General features: G+C 34.8%; 1 protein-coding gene across 7 annotated transcripts in view; it reads right to left on the minus strand.

Annotated features, from left to right (window-relative positions):
• Positions 1–21,228, minus strand: part of KIF6 (kinesin family member 6) — a 495,811-nt gene that overhangs the window by 426,075 nt on the left and 48,508 nt on the right. Inside the window, exons 1-2 of one of the 7 annotated variants that reach the window (XM_056818175.1) lie at positions 19,997–20,088; positions 16,719–16,779 (exon numbers count right to left, since the gene is read on the minus strand). The exons of 5 other annotated variants lie outside the window; for them this stretch is intronic. In XM_056818175.1, the coding sequence (XP_056674153.1) occupies positions 16,719–16,771 (53 nt within the window). In that variant the 5' untranslated portion in view covers positions 16,772–16,779; positions 19,997–20,088. Of the gene's footprint in view, positions 1–16,718; positions 16,780–19,996; positions 20,089–21,228 lie in introns of those variants that run through there. One more of the 7 variants, XM_056818174.1, reaches the window with a different exon arrangement.

Consider the following 21,228-nt stretch of genomic DNA (forward strand, 5'->3'; position numbering starts at 1 on the left):
TCCTTTGCTGTCATGTTAGCCAATCTGCTAGGTGTGAGGTGATACCTCAAAGTTGTTTTGATTTGCATTTCTCTAATTATGGAAGATTTAGAACACTTTTTCATGTGCTTATTAATATTTTTTACTTCTTTAACTGAAAATTGCCTATTCATGTCCCCTGCCCATTTATCAATTGGAGAATGGCTTGACTTTTTGTACAATTGATTTAGCTCTTTATAAATTTGAGTAATTAGACCTTTGTCAGAGGTTTTTGTTATGAAGATTGTTTCCCAATTTGTTGCTTCCCTTCTAACTTTGGTTACTTTGGTTTTGTGTACAAAAACTTTTTAATTTGACTATTTTACATTTTGTGACTCTGTGTCTTGCTTGGTTTTAAAGTCTTTCCCTTCCCAAAGGTCTGACATATATACTATTTTGTGTTCATCTAATTTACTTATAGTTTCCTTCTTTATGTTCAGGTCATTCACCCATTCTGAGTTTATCTTGTTGTAGGGTGTGAGGTGTTGATCCAGACCTAATCTCTCCCACATTGTCTTCCAGTTTTCCCAGCAGTTTTTGTCAAATAGTGGATTTTTGTCCCAAAACCTGGGGTCTTTGGGTTTGCCATAGACTGTCTTGCTGAGGTCACCTACCCCAAGTCTATTCCACTGATCTTCCTTTCTGTCTCTTAGCCAGTACCAAATTGTTTTGATGACCACTGCTTTATAGTATAGTATAGTATAGTATAGTATAGTATAGTATAGTATAGTATAGTATAGTATAGTATAGTAGAGTAGTATAGTATAGTATAGTATAGTATAGTATAGTATAGTATAGTATAGTATAGTATAGTATAGTTTGATACTGCAAGAACACCTTCCTTTGTATTTTTTTTATTACTTCCCTGGATATCCAGGAACTTTTATTATTCCAAATGAACTTTGTTATGGTTTTTTCTAATTCAATAAAAAAAATTTTTAAGTCCAATAGGTATGGCAATAAATAGATAAATAAGTTTGAGTAGAATGTTCATTTTTATTATATTGGCTCATCCTACTCATGAGCAGTTAATGTTTTTCCAATTGCTCAAGTCTAGTTTTAATTGTGTGGAGAGTGTTTTGTAGTTGTGTTCATATAGTTCCTGTGTTTGTCTCAGGAGATAGATTCCTAAGTATTTTATTTTGTCTAAGGTGATTTTGAATGGGATTTCTCTTTCTAATTCTTGCAGCTGAGATGTGTTGGAAATATATAGGAATGCTGATGACTTATGTGGGTTTATTTTGTATCCTGCAACTTTGCTAAATTTGTTATTTTAATTAGATTTTTTGTTGATTCTCTAGGATTCTTAAAGTAGAACATCATATCATCCACAAAGACTTATAACTTGGTCTCCTCATTGCCTATTTTTATGCCTTCAATTTCTTTTAATTCTCTGATTGCTGCTGCTAGTACAATGTTAAATAATAAAGGTGATAATGGGCATCTTTGTTTCACTCCTGATCTTATTGGGAATGCATCTAGTTTATTCCCATTGCAGATGATGTTAGCTGATGGTTTTGGATATATACTGTTATTATTTTTAGGAAAGACCCTTCTATTCCTATATTTTCTAGTGTTTTTAATAGGAATGGGTGTTGTATTTTATCAAAGGCTTTTTCTGTGTCTATTGAAATAATCATGTGGTTTTTGTTGGTTCACTTGTTGATATGGTCAATTGTGTGGATGGTTTTCCTAATATTGAACCAGCCCTACATTCCTGGTATGAATCCTACTTGATCATAGTGAATGACCCTCCTGATGACTTGCTGAGGTCTTTTTGCTAGTATCCTATTTAAAATTTTTGCATCTATGTTCATTAGGGAGATTGGTCTGTAGTTTTCTTTCTCAGTTTTTGATCTACCCACCTTTGGAAATAGTACCATGTTTGTGTCATAAAAGGAATTTGGTAGAACTCCCTCTTTGCTTATTATGTCAAATAGTTTGTATAGTATTGGGGTTAACTGTTCTCTGAATGTTTGATAGAATTCACTAGTGAATCCATCAGGCCCTGGGGATTTTTTCTTAGGGAGTTCTTTGATGGCCTGTTGGATTTCTTTTTCTGATATGGGATTATTTAAAAATTCTATTTCTTTTTCTATTAGTCTAGTTAATTTATGTTTTTGTAAATATTCATCCATATTGCCTAGATTGCCATATTTATTGCCATATAATTGGACAAAGAAGTTTTTAATGATTGCCTTAATTTCCTCTTCATTGGATGTAAGGTTCACCTTTTCATCTATGATACTGTTAATTGGCTTTTCTTCTCTCCTTTTTTTAATTAGGTTGACCAGAACCTTGTCTATTTTGTTTGGTTTTTCAAAGTACCAGCTTCTAGTCTTATTTATTAAATCAATAGTTCTATCACTTTCTATTTTATTAATTTCTCCCTTAATTTTTAGAATTTCTAATTTGGCTTTCTTCTGGGGGTTTTTAATTTGTTTGCTTTCAAGTTTTTTGATTTGCATATCCAATTCATTGATCTCTGCCCTCCCTAATTTGTTAATATATGTACTCAGGGATATGAATTTTCTTCTGAGTACTGCTTTGGCTACATCCTATGAGGTTTGAAAGGATGTCTCACCATTGTCATTTTCTTCAATGAAATTAAATTTTTTTTCTATGATTTGTTCTCTAACTAACCAATTTTGGAGGATCATATTATTTAATTTCCAATTGATTTTTGATTTTGCTTTCCACGTACCCTTATTGATGATCATTATTTTTATTGCCTTATGATCTGAAAAGGTTGCATTAATTATTTCTACTTTTTTACATTTGTATGCCATGCTTTTATGACTTAGTGTATGTTCAATCTTTGTGAATGTGCCATTTGCTACTGAAAAGGTGTATTCCTTTTTGTCCCGATTTATTTTTTTCCATATATCTATCAACTCTAATTTTTCAAAGATTTCATTCACCTCTTTTACCTCTTTTTTATTTTTTTTATTTGATTTATCTAAATTTGATAGTGGAAGGTTCAGGTCTCCCACTAGTATAGTTTTATTATCTATTTCCTCCTTCAATTCTCCTAGTTTCTCCATTAGAAATTTGGGTGCTATACCATTTGGTGCATATATGTTGATTAGTGATATTTCCTCATTGTCTATACTCCCTTTTATCAGGATGTATTTACCTTCCCTATCCCTTTTAATCAGGTCTATTTTTGCTTTGCCTTTGTCAGATATCATGATTGCTACTCCTGCCTTCTTTATATCAGTTGAGGCCCAAAAGGTCCTACTCCAACCTTTAATTCTGACCTTGTGAGTTTCTACCCACCTCATGTGTGTTTCTGGAAAACAACATATGGTAAGGTTTTGGATTCTATCCACTCTATTTGTCTACTTTTTACAGGCGAGTTCATCCCATTCACGTTCAATGTTATGATTGTCATTTGTGAGCTCCCCAGCATTTTGATATCCTCCCCTAATTCTTACCTTTCTTCTTTTGCTATTACCTTGTAAACCCGTGGTTTACTTTAAACCAGTCCCCCTAATCCCCTCCCTTGTTATGCTTCCCTTTCTATCCCCTCTCTTTTTGTTCCCTTCCCCATCCCCTCTCCTTCCCTCCCTTTTTATGTTCCCTTCTTTCCTTCCGCCCCCCCCCTCTTGTTTTTTCCTTCTCCCTTATCCTTTTGGATAAGATGGAATTCTAGATCCCAATGGATCTAGATGCTCTTCCCTCTCAGAGTTGGTTTCGCTGAGAGTAAGGTTTAAGTAATACCAATTAGCACTATTTTCTACTCCTTCTTATAAGAGAATTCTTCCCCTCCCATTCCCGTGTGTATGTTTGTGTGACAAAGATTGTTCTATTTAATTTATTTCTATTTCTTCAAGTGTATCTTAGTACATTCATTGATTTCCCCTTGGCTTTTTCTTTTTTTCTTCCCCCCCTCCAAATCATGTTAATTCCCCAATCTTTCCATATGAGTCCTTCTTCTGATTACTGTATTAATGCATACAATTTTTGAAAGTCACACATAAAATCTCCCCCATATGTTAGTATATATAATTTGATCTAATTGTGGCCCTTATAGAAGAGAGTTTGAATAAAAGAGAAAAAAAGCATTTTTCTCCTTTTCCCTTTCTTTCATATTTACCTTTTCATGTTTCTCTTGCTCTTTGTGTTTGGACATCAAACTTTGCACTGAGTTCTATTCTTTTCTTTATGAACATTTGGAAAGCTTCTATTTTTGTCGAATGCCCATACGTTCCCTGGAAGTATATAGTCAGTTTTGATGGGTAGCTGATTCTTGGTTGAAGACCCAGTTCTCTTGCCTTTCTGAGTATCGTGTTCCAGGCTTTATGGTCTCTTAGTGTGTTTGCTGCAAGGTCATGTGTGATCCTTATTGATGCACCTCTGTATCTGAAGTTTCTCTTCCTAGCTTCTTGTAATATTTTCTCCTTATCTTGGAAGCTCTTGAATTTGGCAATTACATTCTTGGGGGTTGTCTTTTGGGGATTTAGTATAGAGGGTGTTCTATGAACTCTTTAGATTTCTATTTTGCCCCCTTGTTTCAGAACATCAGGGCAATTCTCTTTAATGATTTCTTGTAGTGTGGCATTGAGGTTTTTGTTACTCTCTGGTTTTTCAGGTAAACCAATGATTCTCAAATTGTTTCTCTTTCCTCTGTTTTCTTGGTCTGTCACCTTGTCAGTGAGTTATTTTATGTTTTCTTCTAATTCATTAATTTTTTGACTTTGCTTTATTAATTCTTGCTGTTTTGCAAGATTACTGTCTTCCAGTTGCTTTATTCTGGTCTTTAAGGACTGGTTTTGCTTTTTCAGTTTGATCTGCCCTTCTGTTAGATGCTTTCCAGCTGTTTCTCCAATTGTGAGATTTTGTCTGTCAGGCTGAAGACCTCTTTCTGACTTTGTTCCCATTTTTCTAGCCAGAAAGTTTCCATCTTTTGGATAAGCTCCATTTTGAGTTCTTCCAGAGCTTGTGGATAATTTCCATTTTGGGAGGTGTGTTTTGATTTTGTTTGCATTTCATCCTCTTTTTCATCTGTAGCCTGGGTTTTTCCTCCATAAAAGTTTTCAATAGTCACTTTTTTCCCTTTCTTCTTGGAGGGCTGATCTTGGGCACTCTGAGCTATCCTTTTGGTGTTTTTCGCTTTCCTTTTCAGTCAGAAATCTGAGTAAAATGGGTGGATTTTGATGTTTTTGCCTCAGGCTGATTCTTCCCAGCCTCCAAGGTTTGTTAGTGCTCCCACCCACACGGTCTGTGGTCACTTCTTTCCCATGCAAGCAGGCTTCCCCTGTAAAACCTCTCCGCGGGGTAGTTCCCTGGTAGTCCTTATCTGTTCCCAAGGACCCTGGTGTGCCCCCCCCCCAACTTCAGTGAGGAGTGGAGGAGATTTTACCTCAAGCTGATTCTAGATCCTCCACAGTGTTCGCCATTTGCAGGAGCCCCCGCGATCTGCGTGTTCTCCAGTGAAACTGCTCTGATAGATAGTTCCCTGGTAGTCCTCCTTAGAGCCCAAGGACCCTGGGATGCTCCCCACTCACTGCAGAGATATTTGTCACTCACTCGCTGTCTCTGGTGAGTGTTCTGGGGTAGGGGAGGGCAGCTCAGATCAGCTCACAGTTGGCAGCGAGCTTTCTCTCCCTCTTATAGTGTGGGAGTATTCAAACCCCATGTACCTTTGTTGCTGTGGGCTGCTGGAGCGTCCCTCTGATCTTCCAAAGACAATTTTTATGCTCTTTTGAGGTCGTCTATTTCATTCGGTATGGGGAGAGGATGCAATTCGTGTCTAGATTGCTGCCATGTTTACCCGGAAGTCCCCAAATCAATTTATTTTTAAAAAATAGGTCTGAGAAGAAGTAGTCAATTATCATGTCCATTCAATACCAAACTTTTAAAAAACTTAAGACAAAGTTAATTCCCATTTTATGTAAAACTGTCACTTAACTTGATGCATTTGAATGTTTTGTTATTTTCCCAAGTCAATAGCCTTTGATTTTATAGTTAAGCCCTAGGGGAGTTACCCACAATTCATGGGTGCAAAGAATTATTTAATTAGAAAGTTTCAGAGGCAGTGTTTGAGCCCAGGTCTTCTTGACTCTGACCTATACGCTGCCCCCTTACTAGAACACGCTGCCTTATTAACTCTGAATAATTTTAATTATTTAAACAACTATTCTGGCTTTAGGCATTATCCTGTTATTTAGCAGAATCTCAAATCTTAAGTTTCCCAAAAGCAGAGATCACATTTACTAACTACTGAATTTTTACTACTTTTCCTAGGCTATTCCTATAATGAATATTCAAAAAATGTTGAATGACTAGCTTCTTTTAAGATCCTCCTATTCAACACTAGGCTCAGCTATGAATCCATATGAATTGATTACTTCAGATAGATGGCACCTATAGATTGACCATGCAATAAGCATTCTTCATCTACTTAGTTTTGTCTGTATAAATAGTAAGATCAAAATCTTCTGAATTATCTTTGGCCTCTTTTGGGAGACTCTAAAATGTTCCACGTATTTGGTGTAATCCATGTCATCTTTAATTAGGAGCAACTAGAAGAGCTTATAGTTTTTAGGGAATTATTCTTCCTTTAACTCTTTGTTGAACCTCCAAATTGGCAGTGGTGAACACCATCAGATAGCTTTCTTCAATTTTTTGTGTTGCTTAATATAAAAAAGTCATTAAGTAAAGTTTTCTTTATTGTTTACATCATTCTTTTATCATAATTTTGATTAATGTTAACAAATTATTTATTCTTAATTACAAGTATTAACATTTCCATAAGATGAGAAAAGAGGATTGTATATGAAGGCATCTCTATTACATATAGCTTTTTTAAAAAGCATAAATTAATTTCAACAAGTTAATCACAAAGTTCTTGTCTCTAACCCTCCCTCACTGAACTTCCTTCTTCTCTTCTATGCATTTTTAAAAAAATGCTTCTATGATATTTCATTTTTCCCTAGTATTATTATCAGTAGCCCACCTCTTCCCCAAATTTGAAAAGAAAAGGGAAAAAAAGAAAGAAAAAATATTTTAACAAATATAATATTAAAGCACAACAAAGCCATGCATTGACCATATTCAAAATTGTATGTTTCATTCTACATCTTTACACAGACACCTTTATTTGTTCAGCTCTGTCACAAAGTGTGGGTAGGATGATTTATGGTTTGTCATTTCATTGATTAGAGTTCTTAGGTCTTTCAAAGTTTTTTTTTTTCTCTACAATACTATAGTCAGTTTATTAACTCTTTTCCTCATTCTGCCCACTTCACTTTGCACCAGTTAACACAAGTCTTCTGAGGTTTCTCCTAATGTATCTCTCATTTTATGTGATACATTATTATTCCATTAAATTATATTCATATACTGTTCCTCACTTCAACAAAAAGTACTGATGCAAATATTCTTGTACATATGAATCCTTTTCCTGTTTCTTAAATCTCTTTGGTATGTAGGCCTACTTGTATTGCTAGATCAAAGGATATATGCAATTCAGTGATTCTGAGAATATGGTTCTAAATTGCTTTCCAAAATCTCTGGACCAATTCAGAGTTCCACCAACAATACATCAATATACCTGTCTTCTTAAATCCCTTTCAGAAATTGTCATTTCATTTTGGGGGCCATTTTTGCCAATCAAGTTGCCTTGATATACATTTTAAAATTATTTGTTATTTGAAGCATTTTTATGGTTGGATTTTATATGATTTGATACAGCTTAGATTGTTTTCCTTGAGAATTGCCAGTTTACATCTTTTGACATAATTGGAGGTTGGATTTTGTTCTTATATATTTAAATTATGTTTTTATTTCTCTTTTCCTTCCTAGTTATATTTGTATATATAATATATATCTATACATCCATAACACATATGCATATGCCTATACATACATGCATGTGTATGTATATAGATAAACTCATATATATATATGTGTATACACATATATATATACATATATACATCTATAGTCACAGTAGTTATTGTTTCCTCTCCCAGTAGTTGGCAAGTTTGAGTTTATTGAACATTATACTACTAAGTTCATATACTTTTGTAGATTATTCTTCTTACCTTTTCCATTAATCAACTTTTCTAATTTTTAATCAGTACTATATAGACATGCTGATTATGATTTGTACTTGAGATCTGTCACTGCTAAGCTTCTTTTCTTCTTCCTTTAAAAAAAAAAACAACTTTTGTACCTCCAGATGAATTGCATTATTTTGTCTAAAGTGCCCCATTTGTAGTTTTATTGGCATAGCACTAAACAAATAAATTAATTTGGATATTATTGTCATTTTTATTATGTCTATGACCCATACACTGACAATACTTTCTTCTACTTATTTAGGTCTATCCTTATTTCTGCAGAGAGTTTTGTAGTTATCTTAAGTTCCAATAAATGCCTTTGTTAGAAGAGTCCTAAATAGTTTACACATTCTATAATCATTTTAAAAGGGATTTCTTTTTCCATTTATTTTTGCTGGATATTGTAAATCCATAGATAATATGTAGGAAAAATAATGTGATTTTATTTCATATCCTGAACTTTACTGAAGTTGTTTGTGATTTTTTTTTGTTTTGTCTCTACAGTTCTCAAACTCAACTATCATATCATGTGCAAAAAATTTTTATTTGCCCTCTTTTTCCTACATTTTTCTCTTTTAATTTCTTTTTATTGTCTTGTTATCTCTAAAATTTCTAGTACTGTACCAAATAATAATGATGAACATAGACATTTTTGCCTTTCTTCTGATCTCATTAAAGATCTCTAGGGTTTCTCTTATTTCATATAATGCTAGTGCTAGATTTTAGATAGATTCTATTTAAAACATGAGGAAAGGTTCATTTATTTCTATATTTTAAAAATATTTTAAAGTCAGTGATAAATTTTGTGAAATTATTTTTCTTCATCAAATGATATACTTTTATTTTCATGTTTATTATTCATATGGTCTATGATATTTATTATTTTCCTAATATTCAACTAACTATATTCTTCATTTAAATCTAAACATGGTCATAATGTAGAATCTGTTAAACATATTGCTATAGCCTCTTTGTTTTTTAATATTTTGTGAAGATTCATTAGGGATAGTATTCTATAGTTTTATTTCTCTGCTTTGTCCTCTACTGGTTTTGATATCAAAGCGATATTTATACCTTAGAAGGAATTTGGCAAAGACCCCATATTTTCTATTTCTGTACAATTTATATAATACTGACATTAGATTTTTTTCATGAAGGAAATTCTTTATGGATTGTTTAATTTCTTTTGTCTGAGATTGGGTTATTTAAAGTATTTCTTGTTCTGTTAACTTGAATATTTTTGTAAATATTTATCTATTTCATAATAATGGTTCTTTCCCCCCCCCTTGACTTTTGTTATGAATTCTTTTTCATTTTTGGTACTTGCAATTTGATTTTCTCCTCTCATTTGAAAATCAGACTATCTAACATTATTTTATAAGGGTTTTTTTTCGGGGTTGTTTTCAGATTACTAGATCCTAGTTTTATTTACAAATTCACTTATTTAAATGATTTTCATCTTATAGTTTATTTGATTTTCATAATTTCTATTTTTGCAATTATTAGGGCTTTTAAAATTTGTTGTTTTTCCAGATTTTAGTTGTAAACCTAATTCTTTTTTTATAAAACCCTTCCCTTCTGTCATAGAATTGATGCTAAGTATTGGCTCCATGACAGAAGAATAGTAAGGAATAGGCAGTTGCGGTCAAGTGATTTGTCCAGAGTCATTTATGAATCTAGGACAGCCCATCTCCAGGTTTGGCACTCTATCCACTGAGCCATCCAGCTGCCTCTGCATACCTAATTCTTTTTGTCTCTCTCAATGATGAAAGCATTTGGTCAACAAGCCAATCAACAAGCATTTATTAAGTGCTTATTTTGGGATAGTTTCTTTGCTAAGTTTCTTTTGCTAAGCACTAGTATTACAAATAAAAGTAGAAAGACAGTTTCTGCCCTTGAGGATCTTACATTCCAATAAGAGAAAACAATAAAAAAAAACCAAGTAGAACATGGTAGAAAAAAATCTGAACATCTAGAAAAACATAAGTATAGTCTATGAATCTATACAGTCAGGAGTATAGCCTAGTCTTCATTAAAATGGAGGGTAGCTCCAATTTAAAGTGTTCAGATGGAGTGAGCTTCCAGGGAGTCAGGAGTATAACCTATAGAGAAATGAAGACATGGCTGACTTTAGTGTCCTCCTTAAAATGGAAGTTCTGGGAGGAACTAGCCAATGAGAGCGAGGGGTTTCAGTGATAAGAGGGTATATACTTCCAATGTATGAAGTCCAGGAGTGGAGCAAACTTCCCCAGTGCAAAGGTTTCTATGGCACAGTAAAGAAAGTCCAGAGAGTTAGGTTTTTAATTTTTAATGAAATTACCTATTTTTATTATTTAATTCTTCATTATTTTAATTACTTAATCTATTTAAGGCTGAATTTTTTCTTTATAGGCTCTATACTCATCATAATTATAATTTAAACTGTGATGATCATTAAAAGAATTACTATTGCTTTTCTTTATTCATTTATGAATTTTTATTATTCTAGTACATTGTCAGTTTTTTAAAAGATGGCTTGTATAGCTATGATTTATATATACTCTTTTCTATTTCTATTTTATAATCACCAGAGATCTATCATATCTACCTTTTCCAAAATTCCATCAAGGTCCTTAATTTATTTATTCATTGTCTTTTTGATATATTTGTCAAGATCTAAAAGAAATATATTGAAATGACTATTATAGTTTTGCTGGTGATTTTACTTGGTAATTTGATTAATTTTTCCTTTAAGTAATTAGATACTATTGCATTCAGTGTACCTCATGCTTCCCTAATGAGTTTAAAGTATTTAAAGTGTAAAACAATATGTATGTGAGAATTTCCAGCATTTTCTTCAAGTCATAAGTACCACCTTTTTATGTCATGAACCCCTGGTAGTCTGGTGAAACCTACTGTGAACGCTAAATAAAGTTTTAAAATGTACCAAATAATATTTTGTTTATGTCTTGATAAGATCACAAGGAAACAAATTATACTGAAATAGTTATCAAAATTTTTTTAAGTTCGTGGACTGCAAGTTACAAATCTCTATTCTAAATGATGATCTACATAGATCTTTTCTGATACTCCCATGTGCACCCCTCTATCTAATCTGTATTCGCTACCAAGCACTTACATTAATATATTTACATTTCTACTCCCCTGATAGAATATAAGCTTCTTGAGAGTAAAAATATCATTTTCTTTTTTCTTTGTATCCCTAGTGCCTGGCACAAAAAAAGTCACTTGGTAAATACTTGTTAATTCTCTTAACCTCTATCTGCCTCAGTTTCTTCAATTATAAATGGGTATAATCATAGCACCAACCTCTCAAGGTTGTTATGATGATTAAAGGAGATAATTTTGTAAAGTTCTTAGCATTGTGCTTGGTACATGGTAGATATGTAATAAGTACTTATTTCTTCCCTGCCTCCCTCCCTTCCTCCTTCCCTGCTTTCCCTCCTTCTCTCCTTCCCTCCCTCCCTCTTCTCTTCCTCCTTTCCTACTCTGCAGCAATCCTCCTTTCCTTTTTCTTTCCTTTTTCACTTTCTGAGCTCATCTGTCATGTCTGTGCAGATGACTCCCATATTTACATCTTCATTTCTGACTACTCCTTTTGAGATCCAGCTCTACATCTTTAAATCTTTACTTCAAATTTAATGTGTTTAAAATTGAACTTAGTACCCAAATCTGTTCCTCCTTATGACTTCAATGTTACTGTCAGTGGTGCCACCATTAAACTAGCATTACATGTCTGAAACTTTGGGGTTATTATTTATTCTTCCCTGTCCTGTGTCTCATATATAATCATTCCATTTGTTTCAGTCTGAAATATCTTACTTCTGTCTCCTTCTCCTCTCTATTCTCACTGCTAGAAACACATTATAGGCATCCTCATTGGTCTTCCAATTTCTCCTAACTTCCTAATACATTCCGTTTTTCATACCACTGATTAATTTTCCTTTATGCACACATCAGGTCATCTCAATCCTTTCACCTGCTTAGTTCTCTGTTACTAACTGAATAAAGTTTCAAGTTCTTTGCCTGGCATTCAAATCCCTCCATAATTTCGTACACACTTACCATACTAACTTTACCTCATATTATTATTTTTTCATTGGCCGAGCTGGATTATTTGTTATTCCCACAACATGCCTGTTGCTCTTCCCTTTGCCTGAAATATAATACTCTTCCCATTTTGAACATATACCCAGACTTTAAACTCCAAATCAAACCTCCTTGAAACTCAGAGAAATCTGTTCTCCCCTAATGTGCTTATCATGTATGATTTTGACTTTTAGTTATTTGTATCCAATATTCTCCTGGTGATGCTATGTGGTCATGAGTCATGGGATGCTACAGTCACAAAAGAATCAAAATTACAGGGCACCAAAAGACATAAATGATAGTTGTGTAAGTAAGCAGAAACACATTAACAACATTGATGTGCATATGAAAATAGTGTATAATACATTAAACAAAGAACATATATGATTGAAAAGATAGGAAATTTACTTACATAATAGTAGCTATGATTGCCAAGGGTGGTACTGATATTTATGAAATATTAAGGCCTACAGTTAGATTTCTAGAAGGACCATAAGAGTTAAGACAGGAGAGAGAGACTTAAATGTATATCAATGGAAGGGTTACAAATATCAAAGAGATCACAAACCTGGTAAAGTATCAAAGTATTTAATCAATCTAGTCAGTCAATCAACAAGCATTTATTAAGCATCTACTATGTGCCAAACACTATGATAGGTACTGGAGGGCAATGTTTTATTAAAGTGATCATCTCTATTAGACAGAGGACTCATGTCTTATCTAAGCTTTTTATCAACTTAGGCAACCAGAAGAATGTTCTGCACATATTTAATAATGCCTTTCTAATTTAATTCTTTAAATAAATGTGGTTTTATTAACTCCCAACTATGTATAATGAGTCACTCTGCTGACAAAATATTGCCAAGGACAATAGCCAGACCTATATAATCTGCAGGTGTCTTCACAGAGAACGAAGTTGGCTGGCAGGTACTCAGTCCTCACTTCTCTGCTTTCTTTAAGGGAAAGAGCCAGCAATGGGATCCTCCCATATCACAACTATCTCCTTCTATTGGTCCAGCAGCAGGCAAGCCTTTCCTTTCTTTTGCCAGTCCCCCTCATCCCATTCGTAGAGAAGAGAGACTTTGCTGAAGCCATGTTTTCTTACCTCTTCCTTTATCTCACCCTCCTTCCTGAGTTTTGTTAAAGACTGAGAGTTACACCAGTAGTACAAGAGGCTTAATGGTCTGGAGCATAGAGAATATATATATTTTTTTTAAAAAAAACTCTTATCTTCTGTCTTAAAATCAATGCTAAATATTAGTTCCAAGGCAGCAGAGATGCAAGAATAAAACAATGTGGGTTAAGTGATTTACCCAGGGTCACATAGCTAGGAAGTGAGGCCAAAATTGAATAAAGGATCTCCTGTCTCTAGGTATAGCTCTCTATCAACTTAACTACCTAATTGCTCCCAGAGCATGCATTTAAGAAAAAGAACCTAGGGTCTGTGAACTTTTTTCTGGTATTTTAATAATTATAAACTCAATACTCAAAGAGAACAAAGCATTCCCTTTTCACAATAGTCTACCATTTTTGAATGCATTTGTGTCTGTGTATATGTGTGTTTATACAACTATGTATGGGGTGCTCAGGAAGGAGTAATATCTTTGGTATGGAGGGCTTGTCGTGCCCTCCTAGGGCAGCTCTCCAGCCTCTGACCCTCACCTGACACCCAGCTCTCACTTATGGCTCCTAGTAGCTGCTAGCATGCGGCAGCGGCCACACCCCGGGCAACAGCTTCGACAGGCCGGCCAAACCTTGTGAGGGTAGCCAGCGGGTTGTTGACCCCTGGTGAACCAGGGCTTTGCTCACCCAGCATCTGAAGACTGCTTCGGCAGAACAAGCTGAAGAAACCAATAAGAAGGTTCAACGGCTGAGATGGCGATACAGCAAAGCACTGTGGAGTGCTTAGGGCATGTTGGAGTACAAAGGACAACATGGCCATCCAATGCAGCTGAGGAAGTCTCCAGGTGTAATGACTTTTCGTGCCACTGGACCCAGGCTTCCAACGCCGAGAGAGTGGGACTGTCTCTGTGCATCGACTTTTCCACTTAAATCTCCTTCACGCACAAGTGTCTTTGTGCACAAAAACGCACAAAGACAATTGTCATCCTCAGTTACCGAGAGACTACTACCACCACCTCAAATTAATTGCAATTCCATGTATTTAATGTCACATACTTAAACAATTATTGTGAGAAGAGGGTTCCATAGGCTTCCTTAGAATACCAAAGGGGCTCAAGACACAAAAAAGGTTAAGAGGTCTAGAGGAATTTCTGATCTTAAGGAACCTCAGATTCAGCTAAAGTTTGACCTATGGAAGGTTATGGAATTATTAATAAAATAAAATAGTAGCTTGACTTGTCCCCAAGAACAGCAAACCAGCAAGTGGGGAAGTAACTTGCCATTCAGTTAAATTCCTTATAGACAAAATGTTAGTCAAAAGCCTCCCTGTTTGCACACTCCGAATACAGAATGATTATGATTGATCTCATATCTCATCTAGAACACGCTAAACTTCAAGTAAGTAAAGTAAAGTAAGAAGCAATTTAAAAGAAAACAATGAATTTAGGATTTAAACCTTCATTATTGCAGATGGAAAGGTAGAGAGAAAGAAAAAGTAGGACTTACTCTACTAGTCACCTGGATTCTCATCCAAAAGTAAGTTCACTAAAGATGGCTATTACTTTCCATTCTGACCACTGCTTTCTTGTTTGCCTCTCATGACCATCGTGATGGAGTCCACACTCAACACCATTCTTCTTCATCTTTGCCATCCATTCATGCCACTCTGCCACTCATTCATGCTCTGATTACTAAGTGCAAGTTTTTTAAAAAAAATCTCACAGGCCAGCATCATCCTATCCTGCCCTCCAAGCCTTGTGATAGTTCTGTCTATTCCCAAGATGGATAGAAGAGCAATAATTCATCCAAATATTGATTTTATTTGCTTTAATGAATATATGGAACTCAGTTATGCTTTTCAAATGAAAATCTTGTAGTACACAGATGTTGGTAGAAAACTTAAAATTAATTTTAAGTAGATTAATATTTTCTCAGAATTCTAACAGAAAGGGAATTGTGTGAATAATGGCATTCAGAAAGCACAGGGAATATATATTAAGTCCTAATTATGATTATTCAGTCATTTTTCAGTCATGTCCAATTCTTCAAGACCTCATTTGGGGTTTTCTTGGCAAGGGCACTTGGAATAGTTTGCCTTTCCCTTCTCTGGCTCATTTTACAGATGAGGAAACTAAGGCAAACAGGGTTAAGTGGTTTGCCCAGGGTCACATAGCTAGTAAGTGTCTGAGATCATATCTAGACTTAGGAAGATGAATCTTCCTAACTCTCCAGGCTCAATATTCTATCAACTTTGCCATTAAACTGCCCTGGTTAAGTCTTAGTCTAGAGATTAAATCAGTACTAGACATTTAGATTACCCTGGCCCTTTTGAAAAAGAGAAGGTGAGAGTAACTAAGTAACATTTCTGAAAAAAATGAATGATATTGGCTTAAGTCTGGAGGAAGAGGAGCACTGCTGAGTGGAGATGGGAGGTTCTGAGTTCAATTTGAGCTTTAGACACTCCCTAGTTATGAGATCCTGGGCAAGTCACTTAACTGCATTTGCTTATCCCTTATGATTCTTCTGCCTTGGAATTGATATTTAGTGTCAATTCTGAGACAGAAGGTGAGGATTATTTTTTAAGGATAGTAAAGAGCATGGAAATCAGAACTCATTGAAACTTTGACAAACTTACCTGGCATCATTATGCACAAAAATGTTAGCCTGGATTCAATGAACAGTTCCTTTAAGTATATAAAAACTAGGCTGGTTTTGGTCAAAATTGGGCAGGGCCCTGGGATGGGTTATGGTATGTGAGGTAGAAACCTCAGAGTTCCCACTGAGTTTCATTTAGTGACCCCCACCTTCACCATATTTAGAGCCAAAGCCAAAACCAATTCCAAAGGGAACAAAATCAAAGGGACCTACAAGTTTGTACAAATTCCCAAGAGCCAAAACCACTGAATTTCACACAATTCTGAAGGGCCTACACCAGAGCTCTTCAGCAATTGAAGCCAAATTTTCCTAAACCTCAAACATGCCAGGGTATAGTTTAATTTGAATGATGAGCAAAGGACTAGGCTTTTTAAAAAAATTTTTAAAAATTAACTAAAAAAACCCTTAAAACAGCTCAAACTGCCACTGCCCTTTGGAGTCTTTAGAATGGATACAAATAAGGAATAAAAAATTAGACTGGGTTATATACTGTGAATTCATGTAGCACTATGACTTCCCAGACCCTCAGCCTCCTACCAAATAAACATATGCATATTGATTCTCAATAATCATATGGCAGCCATTCCTAGAAAGGAAAAAATAGAGTGTATATGTTGAAATAATACAATGGGATATATTTATATATTTGTTTTATATATATTATATACATGTATATAAATATATATATTTACCACTAGCATCAATGTGAGGTTAAAAAAAACTGGCACAAACACCAGTCAAAAGACACACTTACTATAATACTACCTTAAAAACAATGCAAGCGAGGACAAAGGAGAGCAGTCATGCACTTGGTTCATGGAAGCATCTGTTTGTGTGGAAAAAAAAAGTCAGCGTGTATACATATGTGTTTATTTTTACTTGCAAATTGGAGATGAGCGCAATAGCAATACTACCTTGTACATGCATAGCATTAGTCATCAAAGTGTAATATCTTTCCTGAATATATTCTAATTAACTGCCAGGCTCCTGTACCCCTAAACACCTGACTATCAAGTTTCTAGGTCTTTACAGGAACATGCTCTGAGTAGTGAGGAAAAAATATTAATCTCAGAAGAGATAAACCTCAGCCATTGAATTTTGGAATTGGAGAACCTTTCTTTGTTTAAATTATTTTTAAAGTCAGAGATAGAAAATAAGATAGATAAAATAAAGAAAAAATAAAAAAGATAAAAAAGATAAAATAAGAAAATTTTAAAGTCAGAGATAGAAAATAGAAAATAGCCAGCTCTCTGAGAATCATAGTTATTCTTTAGTCAATCTAACCATGACCAACTAGTTCTGTGTTGGTGAACCTACGGCATGCCTACAGGAGCATGCCAGAATGGGCTGCTCCATTCCTCCTCTTCACACATGCCTCAGGACATTTCTCACATTACCCACCCCTCTGCCCAGCAGCCCAAATGGGATTGTTTCCTCTCTCCTCTGTCTGGGGTAAAGTGGGGGACTCACATGTGTCATGAGGGTTGCTGTTTGGGCACTCAGTCTCTAAAAGGTTCACCATCAATGAACAAATTCTTCATGACCACATTTGGGATTTTCTTTTTTTCTTTTTCTTTTTGTTTTTTAAACCCTTACCTTCGATGTTAGAATCACTACTGTGTATTGGTTCTAAGGCAGAAGAACGGTAAGAGCTGGGAATTGGAGTTTAAGTGACTTGCCCAGAATCACATAGTTAGAAAGTGTCTGAGGTTAGATTTAAATCAAGAACCTTCCATCTCTAGGCCTCGTTATCAATCCACTGAGCCACCCAGAGGCACCCCCACCCCTTCCCCAATTTGGTATTTTTTTAACAAAGACACTTGAGCAGTTTGCTATTTTCTTCTCCAGCTCATTAGACAGATGAAGAAACGGAGGCAAAAAGGGTTAAATTTGTCCAAGGTCAAACAACCAGTAGGAAAATGCTTCTTAGAAATTATTTCACCCATGGTCCTCATTTTAAAAATGTGGTATGAGAAGCTTTGGACCACAGAGGCACTAATGAGCAGTATTGAGATCTCATAATTGCCAATCCAATGGCCTTTTTACTTTCCTCACTTTCCTTGACCTCTTTGCAGCCTCTGACACTGCTGATCAAACCCTTCTCCTCAATACTCTCTATTCCCTTGGTTTTAGAATACTATTCTCTCCTGCTTCTCTTCCTATCATGTACCTTATTCACTCTCATGTGCTCTTTAGTCCAGGAACATTAACTTCCTGTTTGTCTTCACCCACGACACTTCATACCCTGATTCCAGGCATTCTTACTGGCTATCCCTGGTGCCCAGGATTCTCTCTGCATACATCTTCACCTCCTCACTTCCCTGAATTCCTTTAAATCTCAGCTAAAACCCTAGGCTCTGTAAAAAGGCATTTCTTGTCCCCTCCCTTTATGCTAGTGCCTTCCTACTGTGATTATTTTCATTTTATCCCATAAATAATATTGGAAAGTAGTTGTTTGCTCAGCATCTTCCCCATTAGACCTCCACCTCCTTGAAAGCAAAAACTGTTCTTGCTTTTCTTTGTACCCACAGGGCTCAACACAAAGCCTGGCACAAAGTAGGCACTTAAAAGAATGTTGACTTGCCTTCCTACTAATACAGTATATGCTTGGACTGTGCAAGGCCAGAGACACAAATGTCTTCATACTCTCTGCTCCACTTCCCCCAGGGAACCCAGAACAAGGGAAATACATTAATAGTTTAAAATGTTACATAATTTTGTTAACCAGGGACACTCTACTTCTTTGCCTTCTGTGATTCTTTTTTCTTTATTTTTTATTAATACCTTTGTGTTTTTTCATAGTAATTCTTTTACAATTATTTAATTGAGTTATCAATTTGTCCATATCCCATCGGGGGTTTTAAAAAAGGAAAACAAAATCTTCCTGATAAATATGCATATTATAATAAGCATTATTTCCCTTGAGGTTATTGACCTTTTGCCTCCATAAGAATTTTGTTATTATTTCTTCTAGTTCTATAAAGTAATCTTTTCATAGTTTGCTATCATATTAGATAAATAAATTAATTTAAGTAGTATTGTCATTTGTGTTATATTGACTTTTCCTACTTCTGAGAAATGACTATTTCTCCAATTGCTTAGTTCTTTGTTTTGATAAAGCTTAGTTTGTAATTATATTTATAGAGATGTTATGTATATTGTGTATAGGCTGATTCTGTTATGTATATCTTATATAGGCTGATTCCCATGTACTTTCTATATTTTGTAGTTATTTTAAGTGGAATTTCTTTTTCTATCTCTTCTGGTTGGGCTTTATTGATATCATATAGAAATGCTGATGATTTGAATGAATTTATTTGATTTCCTGAAATTTTCATTTACAGTATCTGTATTTTTAAAAGACACTACACTGTGATTGATGTAAATATTTTTAAGGGAAAATCTGTGGCTCCATATTTAAACTATTTGTGTTGGGTAATCTATATATTGCTGTTACTCTATGTCATTTTCAGCCATTATATTTTTGCTATATTCTTTTGTACTATCTTTATTTGTACCATCCTATACTTGAACCTGGGAAAATACCTTTATAAAAGTCCATAAACTAGATGGATAAAACTCGTATTAGTAACCTTTAGATAAGTTGATGTGCTTATTGCGATTTTTGAGAATTTTGGTTCTTTCTTTGAATGTGCATTGCCTGTTGTGCTATTGTTTTATAAAGCTGTTACTTTGTAAAAATCATTTGCACTCATACTGTGGATCATGGCTAAGTTAAAAAGGAAATGGATCTTAATTTTTGGGGTGAGAAACCTTTGTATTCTATCTCTCTTTGCCTGGCATGGTGTGTCACTGATTATCAGCTATATATATATATATATATATATTTTTTTTTAATTTTTAAAACATTTTATTATTGTTTTTCCTTGCATGTTCAATATAGTATTTGAGTTTTCCTTTTTTCTTTCTCCCATTTTTTGTACTTGAAGAACATGTCACCAGTATTAAAAAAGAGGGTTTTTTTTAAATTTTGCATTAGCTTAAGTTTAAAATGTCCATTAGCCCTAAATGTAAATACATACCCAAAAGCTTTAGACTGTGGAAACTGCCACTGGTTGTTTAAATATTATGGGACTTTGCTTGCTGAATGTGTCTGATTCCAGGAGAAGGGATGACAAAGGAGCACAGACTTCACCTGCACAATGCCAAGGAAGCAAAGACTTAACTTGCATGAAACCAATCCTGTTAGGATTGATGAGATTCTGCACCAGTACAAAAGGACTTGAACCTTGTGTGAGACTCGAGGTTGCAGCTATTTGACATATTTTAGACACAGGAATTCTTGTACCACACTCCTTGTACCACACTTTCTATCAAGTACTTAACATTGGCTGTTCTAGCTCCCCTATCCCTGAGAGATGAGGAAAGATCAGAGTAGGGAATGATATTTTCCATTTACTTCAAAAATCTAGTCCCTTTTCTGTCTTTCATACTGTGTCAATTTACTGTAGTCCTGGCTGCTGAATGGGTAAATGCATGATTGCTATTACAGACTTATTGGACATAAATCACTTTAATTGGGCCTTGATTCAAGGATCTGTTATAATTTTATTTTTTCTTACTTAGGTTTTTTACATATAAGACTTAGATATTTTATACTTTATCCATAGTAACTCTTTTATTTGGAATTTTTATATTTTTCTTTGGCAAAGCTATGTATCCCTGTGTGATTTCTGTGTTTGTCAATATCCTCCTGAAAGGGCAATGTGTTATTATCCTATTTTGCAAACTTTAATTTCTTTTGAGAGTAATGTTAGAATAAGAGACTTTCTACCTCTCAGAATCTGGAAAAGTGAACTGCTTACAGAAGGTCCTATGAAGATGTCTGTAGAGACAACACACTGCTCCAAAAGATCCTCAGATGAGCTTTTAGATATGGTGAATTGAACTTTGGGGGGTTGGATGCATTTGTTTTGAATATACACTTTTATGCCAAAGGGGACCACTCCCAATTGGTTTTGTTCTTTTTTTCTTCCTTTCCCTCTTATTCCCAAATTATTGTAATTTCCCCTTAAAGACTGCAATACTGTATGCACCTTTAGTTGGAGATATTTATAGTTATAAGTTGTTTATGTTTAAAGTGGTCCACTGGGGAGACTGGATCCCAGAGGGGAAAATGTGGTTTTAAAAAATTGTTCCCTGGGGATTAAATACCCCAGCATTCCCTGCTCTTCCCAGAGTTCCCTTTTCCGATGTCCTGGAGTGGGTTTGTGCATAAATGGGCAGAGCCCACACTGGGGAAGAGCTTGCTCTT

Source organism: Monodelphis domestica, chromosome 2, assembly GCF_027887165.1.
Source record: "Monodelphis domestica isolate mMonDom1 chromosome 2, mMonDom1.pri, whole genome shotgun sequence".
In the NCBI taxonomy this organism is placed as follows: domain Eukaryota; kingdom Metazoa; phylum Chordata; class Mammalia; order Didelphimorphia; family Didelphidae; genus Monodelphis; species Monodelphis domestica.